Below are 16,952 nucleotides of genomic sequence, written 5' to 3' on the forward strand. Positions count from 1 at the left end.
CACCACAGTTTACTGCATGCAAGCACAACTAGAGCAGTGACAGCACCACAGTTTACTGCATGCAAGCACAACTAGAGCAGTGACAGCACCACAGTTTACTGCATGCAAGCACAACTAGAGCAGTGACAGAACTACAGCTTACTGCATGCAAGCACAACTAGAACAATGACAGCACCACAGTTTACTGCATGCAAGCACGAGGGCAGTGACAGCACCACAGTTTACTGCACGCAAGCACAACTAGAACAATGACAGCACCACAGTTTACTGCATGCAAGCACGAGGGCAGTGACAGCACCACAGTTTACTGCACACAAGTACAACTAGATCAGTGACAGCACCACAGTTTACTGCATGCAAGCACAACTAGAGCAGTGACAGCACCACAGTTTACTGCATGCAAGCACAACTAGAACAGTAACAGCACCACAGTTTACTGCATGCAAGCACAACTAGAACAGTAACAGCACCACAGTTTACTGCATGCAAGCACAACTATATCAGTGACAGCACCACAGTTTACTGCATGCAAGCACAACTAGAGCAGTGACAGCACCACAGGTTACTGCATGCAAGCATAACTAGATCAGTGACAGCACTACAGTTTACTGCATGCCAGCACAACTACAGCAGTGACAGCACCACCGTTTACTGCATGCAAGCACAACTAGAGCAGTGACAGCACCACAGGTTACTGCATGCAAGCACAACTAGATCAGTTAACAGCACCACAGTTTACTGCATGCAAGCACAACTAGAGCAGTGACAGCAACACAGTATACTGCATGCAAGCACAACTAGATCAGTGACAGCACCACAGTTTACTGCATGCAAGCACAACTAGAGCAGTGATAGCACCACAGTTTACTGCATGCAAGCACAACTAGATCAGTGACAGCACCACAGTTTACTGCATGCAAGCACAACTAGAGCAGTGACAGCACCACAGGTTACTACATGCAAGCACAACTAGAGCAGTGATAGCACCACAGTTTACTGCATGCAAGCACAACTAGATCAGTGACAGCACCACAGTTTACTGCATGCAAGCACAACTAGAGCAGTGACAGCACCACAGTTTACTGCATGCAAGCACAACTAGAGCAGTGACAGCACCACAGTATACTGCATGCAAGCACAACTAGATCAGTGACAGCACCACAGTATACTGCATGTAAGCACAACTAGATCAGTGACAGCACCACAGTTTACTGCACGCAAGCACAACTAGATCAGTGACAGCACCACAGTTTACTGCATGCAAGCTAGAGCAGTGACAGCACTACAGTTTACTGCATGCAAGAACAACTAGATCAGTGACAGAACCACAGTATACTGCATGCAAGCACAACTAGATCAGTGACAGCGCCACAGTATACTGCATGCAAGCACAATGAGGGCAGTGACAGCACCACAGTTTACTGCATGTAAGCACAACTAGATCAGTGATAGCACAAGTTTACTGCATGCAAGCACAACTAGATCAGTGACAGCACCACAGTTTACTGCACGCAAGCACAACTAGATCAGTGACAGCACCACAGTTTACTGCATGCAAGCACAACTAGATCAGTGACAGCACCACAGGTTACTGCATGCAAGCACAACTAGAGCAGTGACAGCACCACAGGTTACTGCATGTAAGCACAACTAGATCAGTGACAGCACCACAGTTTACTGCATGCAAGCACAACTAGATCAGTAACAGCACCACAGTTTACTGCATGCAAGCACAACTAGAGCAGTGACAGCACCACAGTTTACTGCATGCAAGCACAACTAGATCAGTGACAGCACCACAGTTTACTGCAGTTAAGCACAACTAGATCAGTGACAGCACCACAGTATACTGCATGCAAGCACAACTAGATCAGTGACAGCACCACAGGTTACTGCATGCAAGCACAACTAGAGCAGTGACAGCACCACAGGTTACTGCATGCAAGCACAACTAGATCAGTAACAGCACCACAGTTTAATGCATGCAAGCACAACTAGAGCAGTGACAGCACCACAGTTTACTGCATGCAAGCACAACTAGAGCAGTGACAGCACCACAGTTTACTGCATGCAAGCACAACTAGAGCAGTGACAGCACCACAGGTTACTGCATGCAAGCACAACTAGAGCAGTGACAGCACCACAGGTTACTGCATGCCAGCACAACTAGAGCAGTGACAGCACCACAGTTTACTGCATGCAAGCACAACTAGAGCAGTGACAGCACCACAGTTTACTGCATGCAAGCACAATGAGGGCAGTGACAGCACCACAGTTTACTGCATGCAGGCACAACTAGATCAGTGACAGCAGCATAGTTTACTGCATGCAAGCACAACTAGATCAGTGACAGCACCACAGTTTACTGCATGCAAGCACAACTAGAGCAGTGACAGCACCACAGTTTACTGCATGCAAGCACAATGAAGGCAGTGACAGCACCACAGTTTACTGCATGCAGGCACAACTAGATCAGTGACAGCAGCATAGTTTACTGCATGCAAGCTCAACTAGATCAGTGATAGCACCACAGTTTACTGCATGTAAGCACAACTAGATCAGTGACAGCACCACAGGTTACTGCATGCAAGCACAACTAGATCAGTGACAGCACCACAGTTTACTGCAGTTAAGCACAACTAGATCAGTGACAACACCACAGTTTACTGCATGCAAGCACAACTAGATCAGTGACAGCACCACAGTATACTGCATGTAAGCACAACTAGATCAGTGACAGCACCACAGTATACTGCATGTAAGCACAACTAGATCAGTGACAGCACCACAGTATACTGCATGTAAGCACAACTAGATCAGTGACAACACCACAGTTTACTGCATGTAAGCACAACTAGATCAGTGACAGCACCACAGTTTACTGCATGCAAGCACAACTAGAGCAGTGACAGCACCACAGTATACTACATGCAAGCACAACTAGACCAGTGACAGCACCACAGTTTACTGCATGCAAGCACAACTAGATCAGTGACAGCACCACAGTTTACTGCATGCAAGCACAACTAGAGCAGTGATAGCACCACAGTTTACTGCATGCAAGCACAACTAGATTAGTGATAGCACCACAGTATACTGCATGTAAGCACAACTAGATCAGTGATAGGACCACGGTACCTGAATTTAATACTCAGTATCAGTGATATTTATTTTACCACAAATACCCAGAGGTCATGAACTTCTTCTGAAATTCCAATTAAAAAATCCTATAATATAAAAGGCCAAGTGTGTTTGTCCGACCCGCGTTGTGAAGGGGGCAGAGCTGGACATGGAGGGGCGGAGGCTGAGCGTGATGGGGCGGGAGCTGTGGCTGTCCAAGTGTCTGCATGAGAGAGAGAGCAGCACAAGAGGGGAAATATAGAGCAAAAGAGAGGGGTGCTTGAGAGTAAAAGAGAAGGGTGAGAGAGAGCAAAAAAAAGGGGTGAGAGAGAGCAAAAGAGAGGGGGTGAGAGAGAGAGAGCAAAAGAGAGACGGAGAGAGAGAGAGCAAAAGAGAGGGAGAGAGAGAGAAAAAGATTGGGGGAGAGTGCAAAAGAGAGGGGGAGAGAGAGCAAAAGAGAGGGTGAAGAGAGACCAAAAGAGAGGGGGGAGAGAGAGCAAAAGAGAGGGGGGAGAGAGAGCAAGCAAAAGAGAGGGTGAGAGAGAGAGCGGGCAAAAGAGATGGTGGGAGAGAGAGCGCAAAAGAGAGGGGGAGAAAGAGCAAAAGAGAGGGGGAGAAAGAGCAAAGGACACGGGGAGAAAGAGCAAAAGAGAGGGGGAGACAGAGAGAGAGATCAAAAGAGAGGGAGAGAGAGATCAAAAGAGAGGGGGAGAGAGAGAGTGAGCAAAAAAGAGGGGGGAGAGAGAGAGCAAGGGAGAGAGAGAGAGCAAAAGAGAGAGGGAGAGAGAGAGAGCAAAAGATTGGGGGAGAGAGAGCGAAAAAGAGAGGGGGAGAGAGAGCGCAAAAGAGTGGTGAGAGAGTGCGAAAAAGAGAGGGGGAGAGAGAGAGCAAAAGAGTGGTGAGAGAGTGCAAAAGAGAGGGGGAGAGGGGGAAGATAGATCAAAAGAGAGGGGGTAGAGAGAGCAAAAGAGAGGGGGGAGAGAGAGCAAGCAAAAGAGAGGATGAGAGAGAGAGCGCAAAAGAAAGGGGGAGAAAGAGCAAAAGAGACGGGGAGAAAGAGCAAAAGAAAAGGGGGAGAGAGAGCAAAAGAGAAGGGGGAGAGAGAGCAAAAGAGAGGGTGGAGAGAGAGAGAGCAAAAGAGAGGAGGGAGAGAGAGCAAAAGAGAGGGGGAGAAAGAGCAAAAGAGAGGGGGAGAAAGAGCAAGAGAGGGAGAGAGAGCAAAAGAGAGGGAGAGAGAGCAAAAGAGAGGGGGAGAAAGAGCAAAAGAGAAGGGGGGAGAGAGAGCAAAAGAGAAGGGGGAGAGAGAGCAAAAGAGAGGGGGGAGAGAGAGCAAAAGAGGGGGAGAGAGAGAACAAAAGAGAGGTGGGAGAGAGAACAAAAAAGAGAGGTGGGAGAGAGAGAACAAAAGAGAGGTGGGAGAGAGAGTGCAAAAGAGACAGGGGAGAGAGTGCAAAAGAGACGGGAGAGAGCGCAAAATAGTGGGGGAAGAGAGAGAGCAAGAGAGGGTTGAGAGAGAGAGAGAGAGAGAGAGAGAGAGAGAGCAAAATAGAGAGAGCAAGAGAGAGGGGGGAGAGCAAAAGAGAGGGGGAGAGAGAGAACAAAAGAGAGGTGGGAGAGAGAGAACAAAAGAGGTGGGAGAAAGAGCAAAAGAGAGGGGGAGAAAGAGCAAAAGAGAGGGGGAGAGAGAGAACAAAAGAGAGGTGGGAGAGAGAGAACAAAAGAGAGGTGGGAGAGAGAGAACAAAAGAGATGGGGGGGAGAGCGCAAAATAGAGGGGGAAGAGAGAGAGCAAGAGAGGGTTGAGAGAGAGTGAGAGAGCAAAATAGACAGAGCAAGAGAGAGGGGAGAGAGAGCAAGAGAGAGGGGAGAGAGAGAGCAAAAGAGAGGGCGAGAGAGAGCAAAAGAGAGGAGAGAAAGCACAAAAGAGGGGAAGAGAGCAAAAGAGAGGGGGAGAAAGAGCAAAAGAGAGGGGGAGAAAGAGCAAAAGAGAGGGGGGAGAGAGAGCAAAAGAGGGGGAGAGAGAGAACAAAAGAGAGGTGGGAGAGAGAACAAAAAAGAGAGGTGGGAGAGAGAGAACAAAAGAGAGGTGGGAGAGAGAGTGCAAAAGAGACAGGGGAGAGAGTGCAAAAGAGACGGGAGAGAGCGCAAAATAGAGGGGGAAGAGAGAGAGCAAGAGAGGGTTGAGAGAGAGCAAAATAGAGAGAGCAAGAGAGAGGGGGAGAGAGCAAAAGAGAGGGGGAGAGAGAACAAAAGAGAGGTGGGAGAGAGAGAACAAAAGAGGTGGGAGAAAGAGCAAAAGAGAGGGGGAGAAAGAGCAAAAGAGAGGGGGAGAAAGAGCAAAAGAGAGGGGGAGAGAGAGAACAAAAGAGAGGTGGGAGAGAGAGAACAAAAGAGACGGGGGAGAGCGCAAAATAGAGGGGGAAGAGAGAGAGCAAGAGAGGGTTGAGAGAGAGAGAGAGAGAGATCAAAATAGAGAGAGCAAGAGAGAGGGGAGAGAGAGCAAGAGAGAGGGGGAGAGAGAGCAAGCAAAAGAGAGGGTAGAGAGAGCGAGCAAAAGAGGGTGGAGAGAGCGAGCAAAAGAGAGGGTGGAGAGAGAGAGAGCAAAAGAGAGGAGGGAGAGAGAGAGCGCAGAAGAGAGGGGAGAGAGTGCAAAAGAGAGGGGGATAGAGAAAGCAAAAGAGAGGGGAGAGAGCTCAAAAGAGAGAGGATAGAGAAAGCAAAAGAGAGGGGAGAGAGAGGGTGAAGAGAGAGAGAGCAAAATAGAGGGGGGGGGGAGCAAGGGGTGGGACCACTGTAGTGCAAAAAATGCCCCATGTACACGGGCTTTAGGAATAGTATTCTGTAAATAAAAAGGTTATCAAATAAAAGCAAAGGTCACTTACAGATACCTATTTGAGTTTATTTACAGTAGAATTGCAAAATTCACAAATGCACAATAAAAAGACAATGCTAGAATACTTACTCTTTAAATTATAAGTAGATTTTTTTCTAACAAACAAATTTTACTTTTTACTGTATCATGTGACAGCAAACAGTCAATTACAGACTCACATACATATACAATGTGAACTCTTGCACATACTCAGTAGTAGCTGGTGCCTCAAAAAGTGTGCATATTTTTTATCAACTTGTTCAGATACTGCCCAAAAGCGGCGGCAGTCAAAGATGAGGGCAATAGGTCTTACACTCAAACTGGATAAACACACTGTATAATAAACATATACACCACATGTATTCTTGCTTGGCACCTATAGAAAACCACAAAGCATTACAAGGGCACATAGAACAACTGATTAAGGATTTTTATAGGTGTCAAACATGAATAAACACTTTAGACAAGATCACCCCTCACCACACCCACAATTCAGTTTTACAAACTTTGCCTCCTATGGAGGTGGTGAAGTAAGTTTGTGCTAGATTTTTATGTTGATATGCGCTTCTCAGCATTTTTAAGCCCGTTTCCTCTAAAAGTACAGTGAATGTCAGACAGATGTGAAGGGAGTATCACCTATTGAATGCAATGGTTTTCCTTGCGGAAGATCTATTTCATAGGTTCTCTGTTATCGGTCAGAGATTCATCTCCTACCTCCCTTTTTCGGATCAACAATATACTCTCATATTCCATTACCTCTACTGATAACTGTTTCAGTACTGGTTTGGCTATCTGCTATATGTGGATGCGTGTCTTTCAGTAAGTATGTTTTCATTACTTAAGACACTCTCAGCTATGGTGGGCACTTTATGTATTATTATAAGGTTCTAAATATATGTATTGTACTTATATTTGCCATAAGTCAGGTTTATGTATATTTCCTTTTGCAGACTAATCAGTTTCATATTTGGGAAAAAACATATTTAGGGAAATATTTCTCTTACCTGGGGTATAGTCTTTTTTTCAAATTGACTGCTTTTTCATTAAATTTTCGCAGGCAAAATTAGGCTTGAGAGGCGCAAAATGCTGATGTTTATTGCGTCATTCTTGGAGCGAAAATGTTTTTACTGTGAAAGTATGTCCGGTGACGCAAGTTCGTCATTTCCAACGTCTTAGTTGACCACGAAGTTTCTTGCACAAGGTTGCGTCTGCAATGACGCGAGTGTGTCACTTCCGGATGTTGTTAGCGTCAAAAAAAATTTTGCGGTATGCGTCATGCTTGGCGCAAAATAATTCCATTATTTAAAACTCCATTCCTATGTGCCTCTTGCCTTTTTCTATGTCAGAGGGCTATGCGGTTTGCATTTTTTTCCCATTCCTGAAATTGCCATATAAGGAAATTGATAATTTTGCTTTATATGTTGTTTTTTTCTCTTACATTTGCAAGATGTCTCAATCTGATCCTGTCTCAGAAACCACTGTTGGAACCCTGCTGTCTGATAGCAGTTCTACCAAAGCTAATTGTATCTGTTGTAAATTTGTTGAGATTATATCTCCAGCTGTGGTATGTAATAGTTGTCATGATAAGCTTTTACATTCAGAGAATGTATCCATCAGTAAAAGTACAATGCCTAATGTACATGATATCCCTGTGAATATAAAAGATTTTGTTGCTGATGCGATTCAGAAGGCTTTGTCTGCTATCCCGCCTTCTAATAAATGTAAAAGGTCTTTTAAAACTTCTCATAAAGTTGATGAAATTTCAAATGACCGAGAACATACTGAATTATCCTCCTCTGATGAGGATCTATCTGATTCAGAAGATCCTACCTCAGATATTGACACTGACAAATCTACTTATTTATTTCAAATGGAGTATATTCGTTCCTTGTTAAAAGAGGTGTTGATTACGTTGGATATTGAGGAAACTAGGCCTCTTGATACTAAAACTAGTAAACGTTTAAACTCTGTTTATAGACCTCCTGTGGTTACTCCAGAGGTTTTTCCAGTTCCTGATGCTATTTCTGATATGATTTATAAGGAATGGAATCGCCCTGGCACTTCCTTTATCCCTTCTTCAAGGTTTAAAAATTGTATAATTTGCCAGCAGTTAGTTTGGAGTTTTAGGAAAAGATCCCTAGAGTTGATGGGGTTATTTCTACTCTTGCCAAACGTACTACTATTCCTATGGAAGATATTACTTCCTTTAAAAGGGACAGTCTACCATAGAATTGTTATTTTTTTAAAAGATAGATAATCCCTTTATTACCCATTCCCCAGTTTTGCATAACCAACACAGTTATATTAATACACATTTTAACTCTGTGATTACCTTGTAACTATGAAACTTCTTCCAGCCCCCTGATCACATGACTGTGACTGTTTATTATCTATTGTCTTAAATTTAGCATTGTTTTGTGCTAAATCTTAAATAACCCCTGTGCCTGAACACAGTGTTATCTATATGGCCCACGTGTACGTTCTGTCTATTTGTGTTGAAAAGAGATTTAAAAAGCATGTGATAAGAGGCAGCCCTTGAAGGCTTAGAAATTAGCATATGAGCCTACCTATGTTTAGTTTAAACCAAGAATACCAAGAGAAAAAAGCAAATTTGATGATAAAAGTAAATTGGAAAGTTGATTAAAATTAAAAGTCCTATCTGAATAATGAAAGTTTAATTTATACTAGGATCCTTTAGATAGGAAACTTGAATCTTATCTAAGGAAAGCTTATTTATATTCTGGCTATCTTCTCAGGCCTGCCATTTCTATGGCTGATGTTGCAGCTGCATCAACTTTTTGGTTGGAAAGTTTAGCTCAACAGGAAACAGATCCTGATTTGTCTAGCATTGTTTGCTTGCTTCAACATGCTAATCATTTTATCTGTGATGCCATTTTTCATATCATCAAAATTGATGTTAAATCTATGTATTTAGCTATTTTAGCTAGAAGAGCTTTGTGGCTCAACTTATGGAATGCTGACATGGTATCTAAATCTAGATTACTATCTCTTTCTTTCCAAGGTAATAATTTATTTGGTTCTCAGTTGGATTCGATTATTTCAACTGTCACTGGGGGGAAGGGATTTTTTTTTTTTGCCCCAGGATAAATGACCTAAGGGTAAATCTAAAGCTTCTAACCGTTTTCGTTCCTTTCGACAAAATAAGGAACAGAAACCAAATCCTTCCCCCAAAGAATCTGGTTCCAATTGGAAACCTTCTTCAAGTTGGTATAAATCCAAGCCGTTTAAGAAACCAAAACCAGCCCCCAAGTCTGCATGAAGGTGTGGCCCTCATTCCAGCTCAGCTGGTAGGGGCAGATTAAGATCCTTCTAAAGAATTTGGGCAGATAATGTCCAAAATCAATGGATTCAGAGTATTGTCTCTCAAGGGTACCGAATAGGATTCAGAGTAAAACCTCCTGTGAGAAGATTTTTTCTCTTACGCATCCCAGCAAATCCAGTAAAGGCCCAGGCGTTTCTGAAGTGTGTTTCAGACCTGGAGCTTTCAGGAGTAATAATACCAGTTCCGTTTCAGGAACAGGGTCTGGGGTTTTATTCAAATCTATTCATTGTCCCAAATAAAGAAAATTCATTCAGGCCAGTTCTGGATCTGAAAATTTTGAATCGTTTTGTAAGAGTGCCAACTTTCAAAATGGTGACTATAAGGACGATTCTGTCTTTTGTTCAGCAAGGTCATTATATGTCCACGATAGACTTACAGGATGCATATCTTCATATTCCGATTCATCCAGACTACTTTCAGTTTCTGAGATTCTCTCTTCTAGACAAGCATTACCAATTTGTCGCTCTTCCATTTGGCCTATCGACAGCTCCAAGAATATTTTCAAAGGTTCTAGGTGCCCTACTCCCTATAATCAGAGAACAGGGTATTGCAGTGTTTCCTTATTTGGACAATATCTTGGTACTAGCTCAGTCTTTACATTCTGCAGAATATTACACAAATCAACTAGTGTTGTTTCTTCAAAGACATGGTTGGAGGATCAATTTACCAAAAAGTTCCTTGATTCCTCAGACATGGGTCACCTTTTTAGGTTTCCAGATAGATTCAGTATCCATGACTCTATCTTTAACAGACAAGAGACGATTAAAATTGGTTTCAGTTTGTCGGAACCTTCATTTTTAATCATTCCCTTCAGTAGCTTTGTGCATGGAAGTTTTAGGTCTCATGACTGCAGCATCGGACGCGATCCTCTTTGCTCGTTTTCATATGAGACCTTTCCAGCTTTGTATGCTGAATCAATGGTGCAGGGATTATACAAAGATATCACAATTAATATCCTTAAATCCCAATGTTCGACTCTCTCTGACTTGGTGGTTAGATCACCATCGTATAGTTCAAGGGGCCTCTTTTGTTCGTCCAACCTGGACTGTGATCACAACAGATGCAAGTCTTTCAGATTGGGGAGCTCTGGGGATCTCTGACAAAACAATATTTTAGAACTCTGTGCTATTTTCAGGGCTCTTCAGGTTTGGCCTCTGTTGAAGAGAGAACCGTTCATTTGTTTTCAGACAGATAATATCACAACTGTGGCATATGTCAATCATCAGGGTGTGACTCACATTCCCCAAGCTATGAAAGAAGTATCTCAGATACTTTCTTGGGCGGAATCCAGCTTCTGTCTAATTTCTGCAGTTCATATCCCAGGTGTAGACAATAGGGAAGCGAATTATCTCAGCCTTCAGACTTTACATCCGGGGGAGTGTTCGCTCTATCCAGATGTGTTTTTTTCAGATTGTTCAGATGTGAGGTCTTCCAGAAATAGATCTGATGGCTTCCCATCTAAACAAGTAACTTCCCAGGTACCTGTCCAGGTTCAGGGATCTTCAGGCGGAGGCGGTGGATGCATTAGCAGTTCCTTGGTGTTACCAACCTGCTTATATCTTCCCGCCTCTAGTTCTTCTTCCAAGAGTGATTTCCAAGATCATCATGGAACAATTGTTTGTGTTGCTGGTAGCTCCAGCATGGCCTCACAGGTTTTGGTATGCGGATCTTGTTCGGATGTCCAGTTGCCAACCTTTGCCACTTCCTTTAAGACCAGACCTTCTGTCTCAAGGTCTGTTTTTTCATCAGGATCTCAAATCATTAAATTTGAAGGTATGGAAATTGAACGCCTAGTGCATAGTCATAGAGGTTTCTCTGACTCAGTGATTAATACTATGTTACAGGCTTGTAAATCTGTTTCTAGGAAGATTTATTATCGAGTTTGGAAGACATATTTCATGGTGTTCTCATAAATTCTCTTCTTTTAGAATTCCTAGAATTTTACAGTTTCTTCAAGAAGGTTTGTCTGCAAGTTCCTTGAAGGTACAAATCTCTGCTCTTTCTGTTTTATTTGACAGAAAGATTGCTAAGCTTCCTTATATTCACTGTTTTGTACAGGCTTTGGTCCTTATTAAGCCTGTCATTAACTCAATCTCTCCTCCTTGAAGTCTTAATTTGGTTTTAAAGGCTTTACAGGCTCCTCTGTTTGAGCCTATGCATTCTTTGGACATTAAACTACTTTCTTGGAAAGTGTTGTTCCTTTTGGCAATCTCTTCTGCTAGAAGAGTTTCCGAATTATCTGCTCTTTCTTGTGAATCTCCTTTTCTGATTTTCCATCAGGATAAGGCAGTTTTGCAGACTTCATTTAAATTTCTACCTAAAGTTGTGAATTCTAACAACATTAATAGAGAAATTGTTGTTCCTTCTTTGTGTCCTAATTCTAAGAATTCTTCGGAGAGATCCTTAAATTATTTGGATGTTGTACGAGCTTTAAAATATATTATTGAAGCTACTAAAGACTTCAGGAAAACTTCTAGTCTATTTGTTGTCTTTTCTGGTTCTAGGAAAGGTCAGAAGGCTTCTGCCATTTCTTTGGCATCTTGGTTAAAGCTTTTGATTCATCAGGCTTATTTGGAGTCGGATCAGACCCCGCCTCAGAGAATTACAGCTCATTCTACTAGATCAGTCTCCACTTCGTGGGCTTTTAAGAGGGAAGCTTCAGTTAATCAGATTTGCAAAGCAGCAACTTGGTCTTCTTTGCATACATTTACTAAATTCTACCGTTTTGATGTATTTGCTTCCTCGAAAGCAGTTTTTGGTAGAAAAGTTCTTCAGGCAGTTGTTTCAGTTTGATTCCTCTGCTTACGTTTAAGTTTTTTCTTTTCATTTATGAGAATAAACTTATATTTTGGGTTGTGGATTAATTTTTCAGCGGAAAATGGCTGTTATTATTTTTATTCCTCCCTCTCTAGTGACTCTTCTGTGGAGTTCCACATCTTGGGTATTACTATCCAATACGTCACTAGCTCATGGACTCTTGCCAATTACATGAAAGAAAACATAATTTATGTAAGAACTTACCTGATAAATCAATTTCTTTCATATTGGCAAGAGTCCATGAGACCCACCCTTTTTATGGTGGTTATGATTTTTTGTATAAAGCACAATTATTTCCAATTCCTTTTTTGATGCTTTTTACTCCTTTCTTTATCACCCCACTACTTGGCTATTCGTTAAACTGAATTGTGGGTGTGGTGAGGGGTGTATTTATAGGCATTTTGAGGTTTGGGAAACTTTGCCCCTCCTGGTAGGATTGTATATCCCATACGTCACTAGCTCATGGACTCTTGCCAATATAAAAGAAATGAATTTATCAGGTAAGTTCTTACATAAATTATGTTTTTCCCCTCATCTATGTATGCTATTGAGGGCAATTATGTACATATATAAAAGACTTTAGAAATAAGGTTCCATTACATTACAGAACCTAAAGAACAATACAAACTAAACCTTTTACACTTTTTAGAGCTTCCAGTATGGTTATATATTATGCTGAATACTATTTGGCATTAACATTATTATTTTATTAAATCAAAGGCATTATAAAAAACTGGCATAATATACAATACAAAATATTACTTTTCTTTCATTTTTATGCTTTTGAATATTTCCAGCAGAGAAACAGGAAGACATTATCAGAAAATAACCAAGTATAAACCAGTCACATCTGAATCTAAAAATGAGATTAGAAGTTTCTCACCATCAGCAGTAAATGTGCCAGTTTCACGCTTTATTGTGGTCGCATTATACTCCATGTCAGGCTTTTCTTTCTTAATCTCTAACCGTTCCGGTACAACCACTGGAAAACCTGAGAACAAGAAATCGTAATCAATCACATATATTGCGCAATGACCGTTATCCGTAACTGTGATGGAAATTGTAGAATTGTTTTCTATTTTCAGGTGATTATTTATTGTTGGAAAAAGGTAATTGATAGTTGTAGTAAGATTGTTTACTAATGACTGTAAACCCAGGTATTTTGCTAGATCATTTATAAAAATTATATAGATTACCACTGAAAAGAATAGATGCACAATAAAGAATGTTCCCTGTGGGCATCCATCCTATTGTTAGCGGACTGTGCCTTAATGTGCTAGAATGGCCGTCCTCACATTCCCCAGTTATAATAATCACTGTACCAATAGAATGTTTCTGTAAGGTCAACAATGGTACTGAACAAGATGTTTGTGAAATGCAAGATATTAATTTTAGCAGTTCATCAAGGCAAGATTCAGAGACAATATATTACCATACCTTCCGGGGTAGCTTCTTCCACCTGAGAAAAATCTTCCTCAGATTCTGCTGTTGTGTCTCTAATGAAACTGGGATCATGTGGATCCTTTTCAATATTTTCGATTACTGAAATATCACTTTCTTCGGCTATCTTGATTCCTTTATCTGTTGAAGATTCTTTATCTATTGCTATCACAGATGATGTGGAAGTTGTGCGTCTATCTGTACTGCTGGTGCTCTGTTTATGCAGTGATTTTATATTAATTGTAGAAATACTCAGAGGATGATCTAAACTTACATCACCCATAGTCCATGTATACTTATCTGATTTTCTTAGAAAGTCGGAAGTACTTGTGGATTTATTTTTAAAACCTAACATTTTACCAGTTTGTATTTTGGCTGTGAGTGTTGAATGAAATCGGTCAAAATCTGTAGACTTGTCCTCTGTAATCTTCAACTCTGTCATTGTACTTGTATCAATCATCTGTTTGTTCAAACAATGTCCGCACACAGAGCATTTTGCATTGCCTTTTAGTATAGGAATACTGCGTATATGAGACATTTTTAGTGCTTGTAAATTAGATATTTCTTCAGGTGTCATCACTTTCGGTCTTATAGTTGGTAGTATTGGAGATAGTTTAATTTTCTTTAAAGGAACACCTTCATGAATTGTCATCACTTTCGGTCTTATAGTTGGTAGTATTGAAGATAGTTTAACTTGGTTTACAGGAACACCTTTCTGTATGGTTGTAGATGTAGCCGGTATATCAGGAGCTTTAGCCGGTACATCAGGAGCTTTCATTGATGTTGACGGTTTATGAAATTGAGATAGAGTTGATCTCTTGGTGGTTGAAGATGCAGAAGGAAATGGAGTTGATACCGCAACATGAATAAATCTTGTGGGAAGCGCATCATCTTTCAAATACTTCCGTACACCATGGGTGTAGTAAGAATCCTCTGTAAAATGCAAAGAACACATACGATATCTGTTACCCTTGTTGGTTTCAAATACCAATTTAACCACCTCTTCTAATCTATCTTCATATTGTTTAGTTTGTTTAAGCCATTGTCTAATCCTGTCAACACTTTTAGGGAAAACGTGAAAAGAAACCGCAGGATTTGATTTTCCTCTTCTAGTAGTACTTGGGCACCCATTCACAATACAGTCCGGCATCGTGGTAGTAATATTGGTCTGTAAGTAAAGATAAATAAATAAATACAATTTTACAATAAATAAATATATATATATATATATATATATATATATTACATTTAGGTATACCTTGGAGATATTGCAGGTTTGGTTCCAGACCACCTCAATAAAAGACATATAAGCAATAAAGTGAGCCACACAATTTTTTTTTATCCTAGTGCATATAAAAGTTATATTTACACTATACTGTAGTCTATTAATTGTGTAATAGCATCATGTCTAAAAACACAATATACATACCTTAAAAATACTTTATTGCTGAGCACTGGCTTGGAAAGCAATGGACATACTTGGAAGTTAAACTGCCCCATATGTACAACCTTTGGTTACCTGAATGTCAACCCCTGAATAATTTGTTCACGCAAGTTATAATAAAATAAAAAAAAATGTAAAAAAATACTTTATTGATAAGAATGTTAACCATCACCTGAGCCTTCAGTGAGTCATAATCTTTTTGCTGGTGTTGTGTGTATATATATATATATATATATATATATATATATATATATGTGTGTGTGTGTGTATTTATGTTTATTCATGTGTATTTATGTATTTATATGTGTATATATATATATATATATATATATATATATATATATATAAATATATATATATATATATATATATATATATATATATATATATATATATATATTGGAAAATGTCACTGATAGACTTGCTCAACACCGGGTTGCCACAATCCTTCAATTTATAAAAAGAGCAATATCTGCAAAGCACAATAAAGCGAAGCGCAATAAAATGGGGTGTACATTATTATTATTATTAATATATATATACATACACACACACACACTGTATATACAGTATATATATATATATATATATATATATATAAAAATTTTACAAAAACTCACTAGTGAACTCTACATACATACATACATACATCTTTGTATCTCTCTTTCAATATCTATCTATACATTTTTATATATGTGCGTGTGTGTGTGATGTTTAGTGTAAGTGCCTCTGTTCATGAATTTACAGCTCTGTCATGTATATAACAGCCACTTTAATTCTATGTTAACGGGTACTTACTTTATTAATAAAGATGCTACAGTTTTCTCATATTGCTGTCTTAATATACATTGATTGCTTCAGCAGAATCTTTTATCTCAGGAACGTCCCGACAACAGGAAGTGGGGAACTAACAGGAAGTAGCAGGATGTGGGGAACTATCAGGAAGCAGCAGAAATTTGGGAGAAAGTAGCAGGAAGTGGGGAACTAACAGGAAGTGGGGAACTAACAGGAAGTGGGGGACCAAAAAAGGAAGTATATCATCTATAACTAACAGCAGCCTATACAGGACAATATATATCAAAGTATAAAAATAAAACCAGTATTTCAGTGTGCAGTAATAACCTTTTTTATAGGACTAATATTACGTGTTAAAAGACATACTTTCGAGAGTTTACGGTCTTCCTCTAGTCAGAAGAAATAGAAACAATATGATAAAATTGTGAGGTCTATGGAGACCAGAGGTGACATAATATGAGATCAAGGAGAATGTTGTAAATAACAGAAGATCACTATACTGGTTAATAACACAGAAGGGTTAGATGCATAGACACTATATTAAAAAATACAATAAATACTGTAACCCATTTGGACAACATTATACACAGACTGGCCACTCCATTGGAAACCTCACATTTTAAAATACTGAAAGTGAACTTTAAAAGCGATTTACACCAAATATATTGTCACACTTATATAAAAGGGACAGTAAAGTCAAAATTACCCTTTCCTGATTCAGATAGAGCATACAATTTTAAACAACTTTCCAATTTACTTCTGTCATTACATGTGTTTTGTTCTTTTGGTATCTTTTATTGAAGAGTAAAACTAGTTAGGCTCAAAAGAGATCAGGAGTGTGCACGTGTCTTTAGTATTCTATGGCAGCAGTGTGTTGCAACATTGTAAAACTAAACTACAAATAATGTTGCAAAACACTGCTGTCATAGAGTTCTAAAGACACGTGCACACTCCTAAGCTCTTATGAGCCTACCTAGTTTTACTCTTCAGTACAAGATACCAGCTAACCCTTAGAAACCTAGGATATTGTGCGTGTAAACTTATTCCCCCATAGAAGTCAATGGAGCAAAGAAAGTGGGAACAAACCCTACTCGCGCGCACGTCAATCTGGGGAGGGTTATA

The 16,952-nt window shown here is 40.2% G+C and overlaps 1 protein-coding gene across 1 annotated transcript in view; it reads right to left on the reverse strand.

Moving 5' to 3' along the window:
• The window catches only part of LOC128659219 (uncharacterized), a 72,896-nt gene that overhangs the window by 39,095 nt on the left and 16,849 nt on the right, over nt 1-16,952 (reverse strand). Inside the window, exons 2-3 of the mRNA XM_053712897.1 lie at nt 13,589-14,759; nt 13,035-13,142 (exon numbers count right to left, since the gene is read on the reverse strand). Coding sequence (XP_053568872.1) covers nt 13,035-13,142; nt 13,589-14,741 — 1,261 coding nt within the window. The 5' untranslated portion in view covers nt 14,742-14,759. The remainder of the gene's footprint in view (nt 1-13,034; nt 13,143-13,588; nt 14,760-16,952) is intronic.

The sequence above is a fragment of the Bombina bombina genome, chromosome 5, assembly GCF_027579735.1.
Source record: "Bombina bombina isolate aBomBom1 chromosome 5, aBomBom1.pri, whole genome shotgun sequence".
Lineage (NCBI taxonomy): Eukaryota > Metazoa > Chordata > Amphibia > Anura > Bombinatoridae > Bombina > Bombina bombina.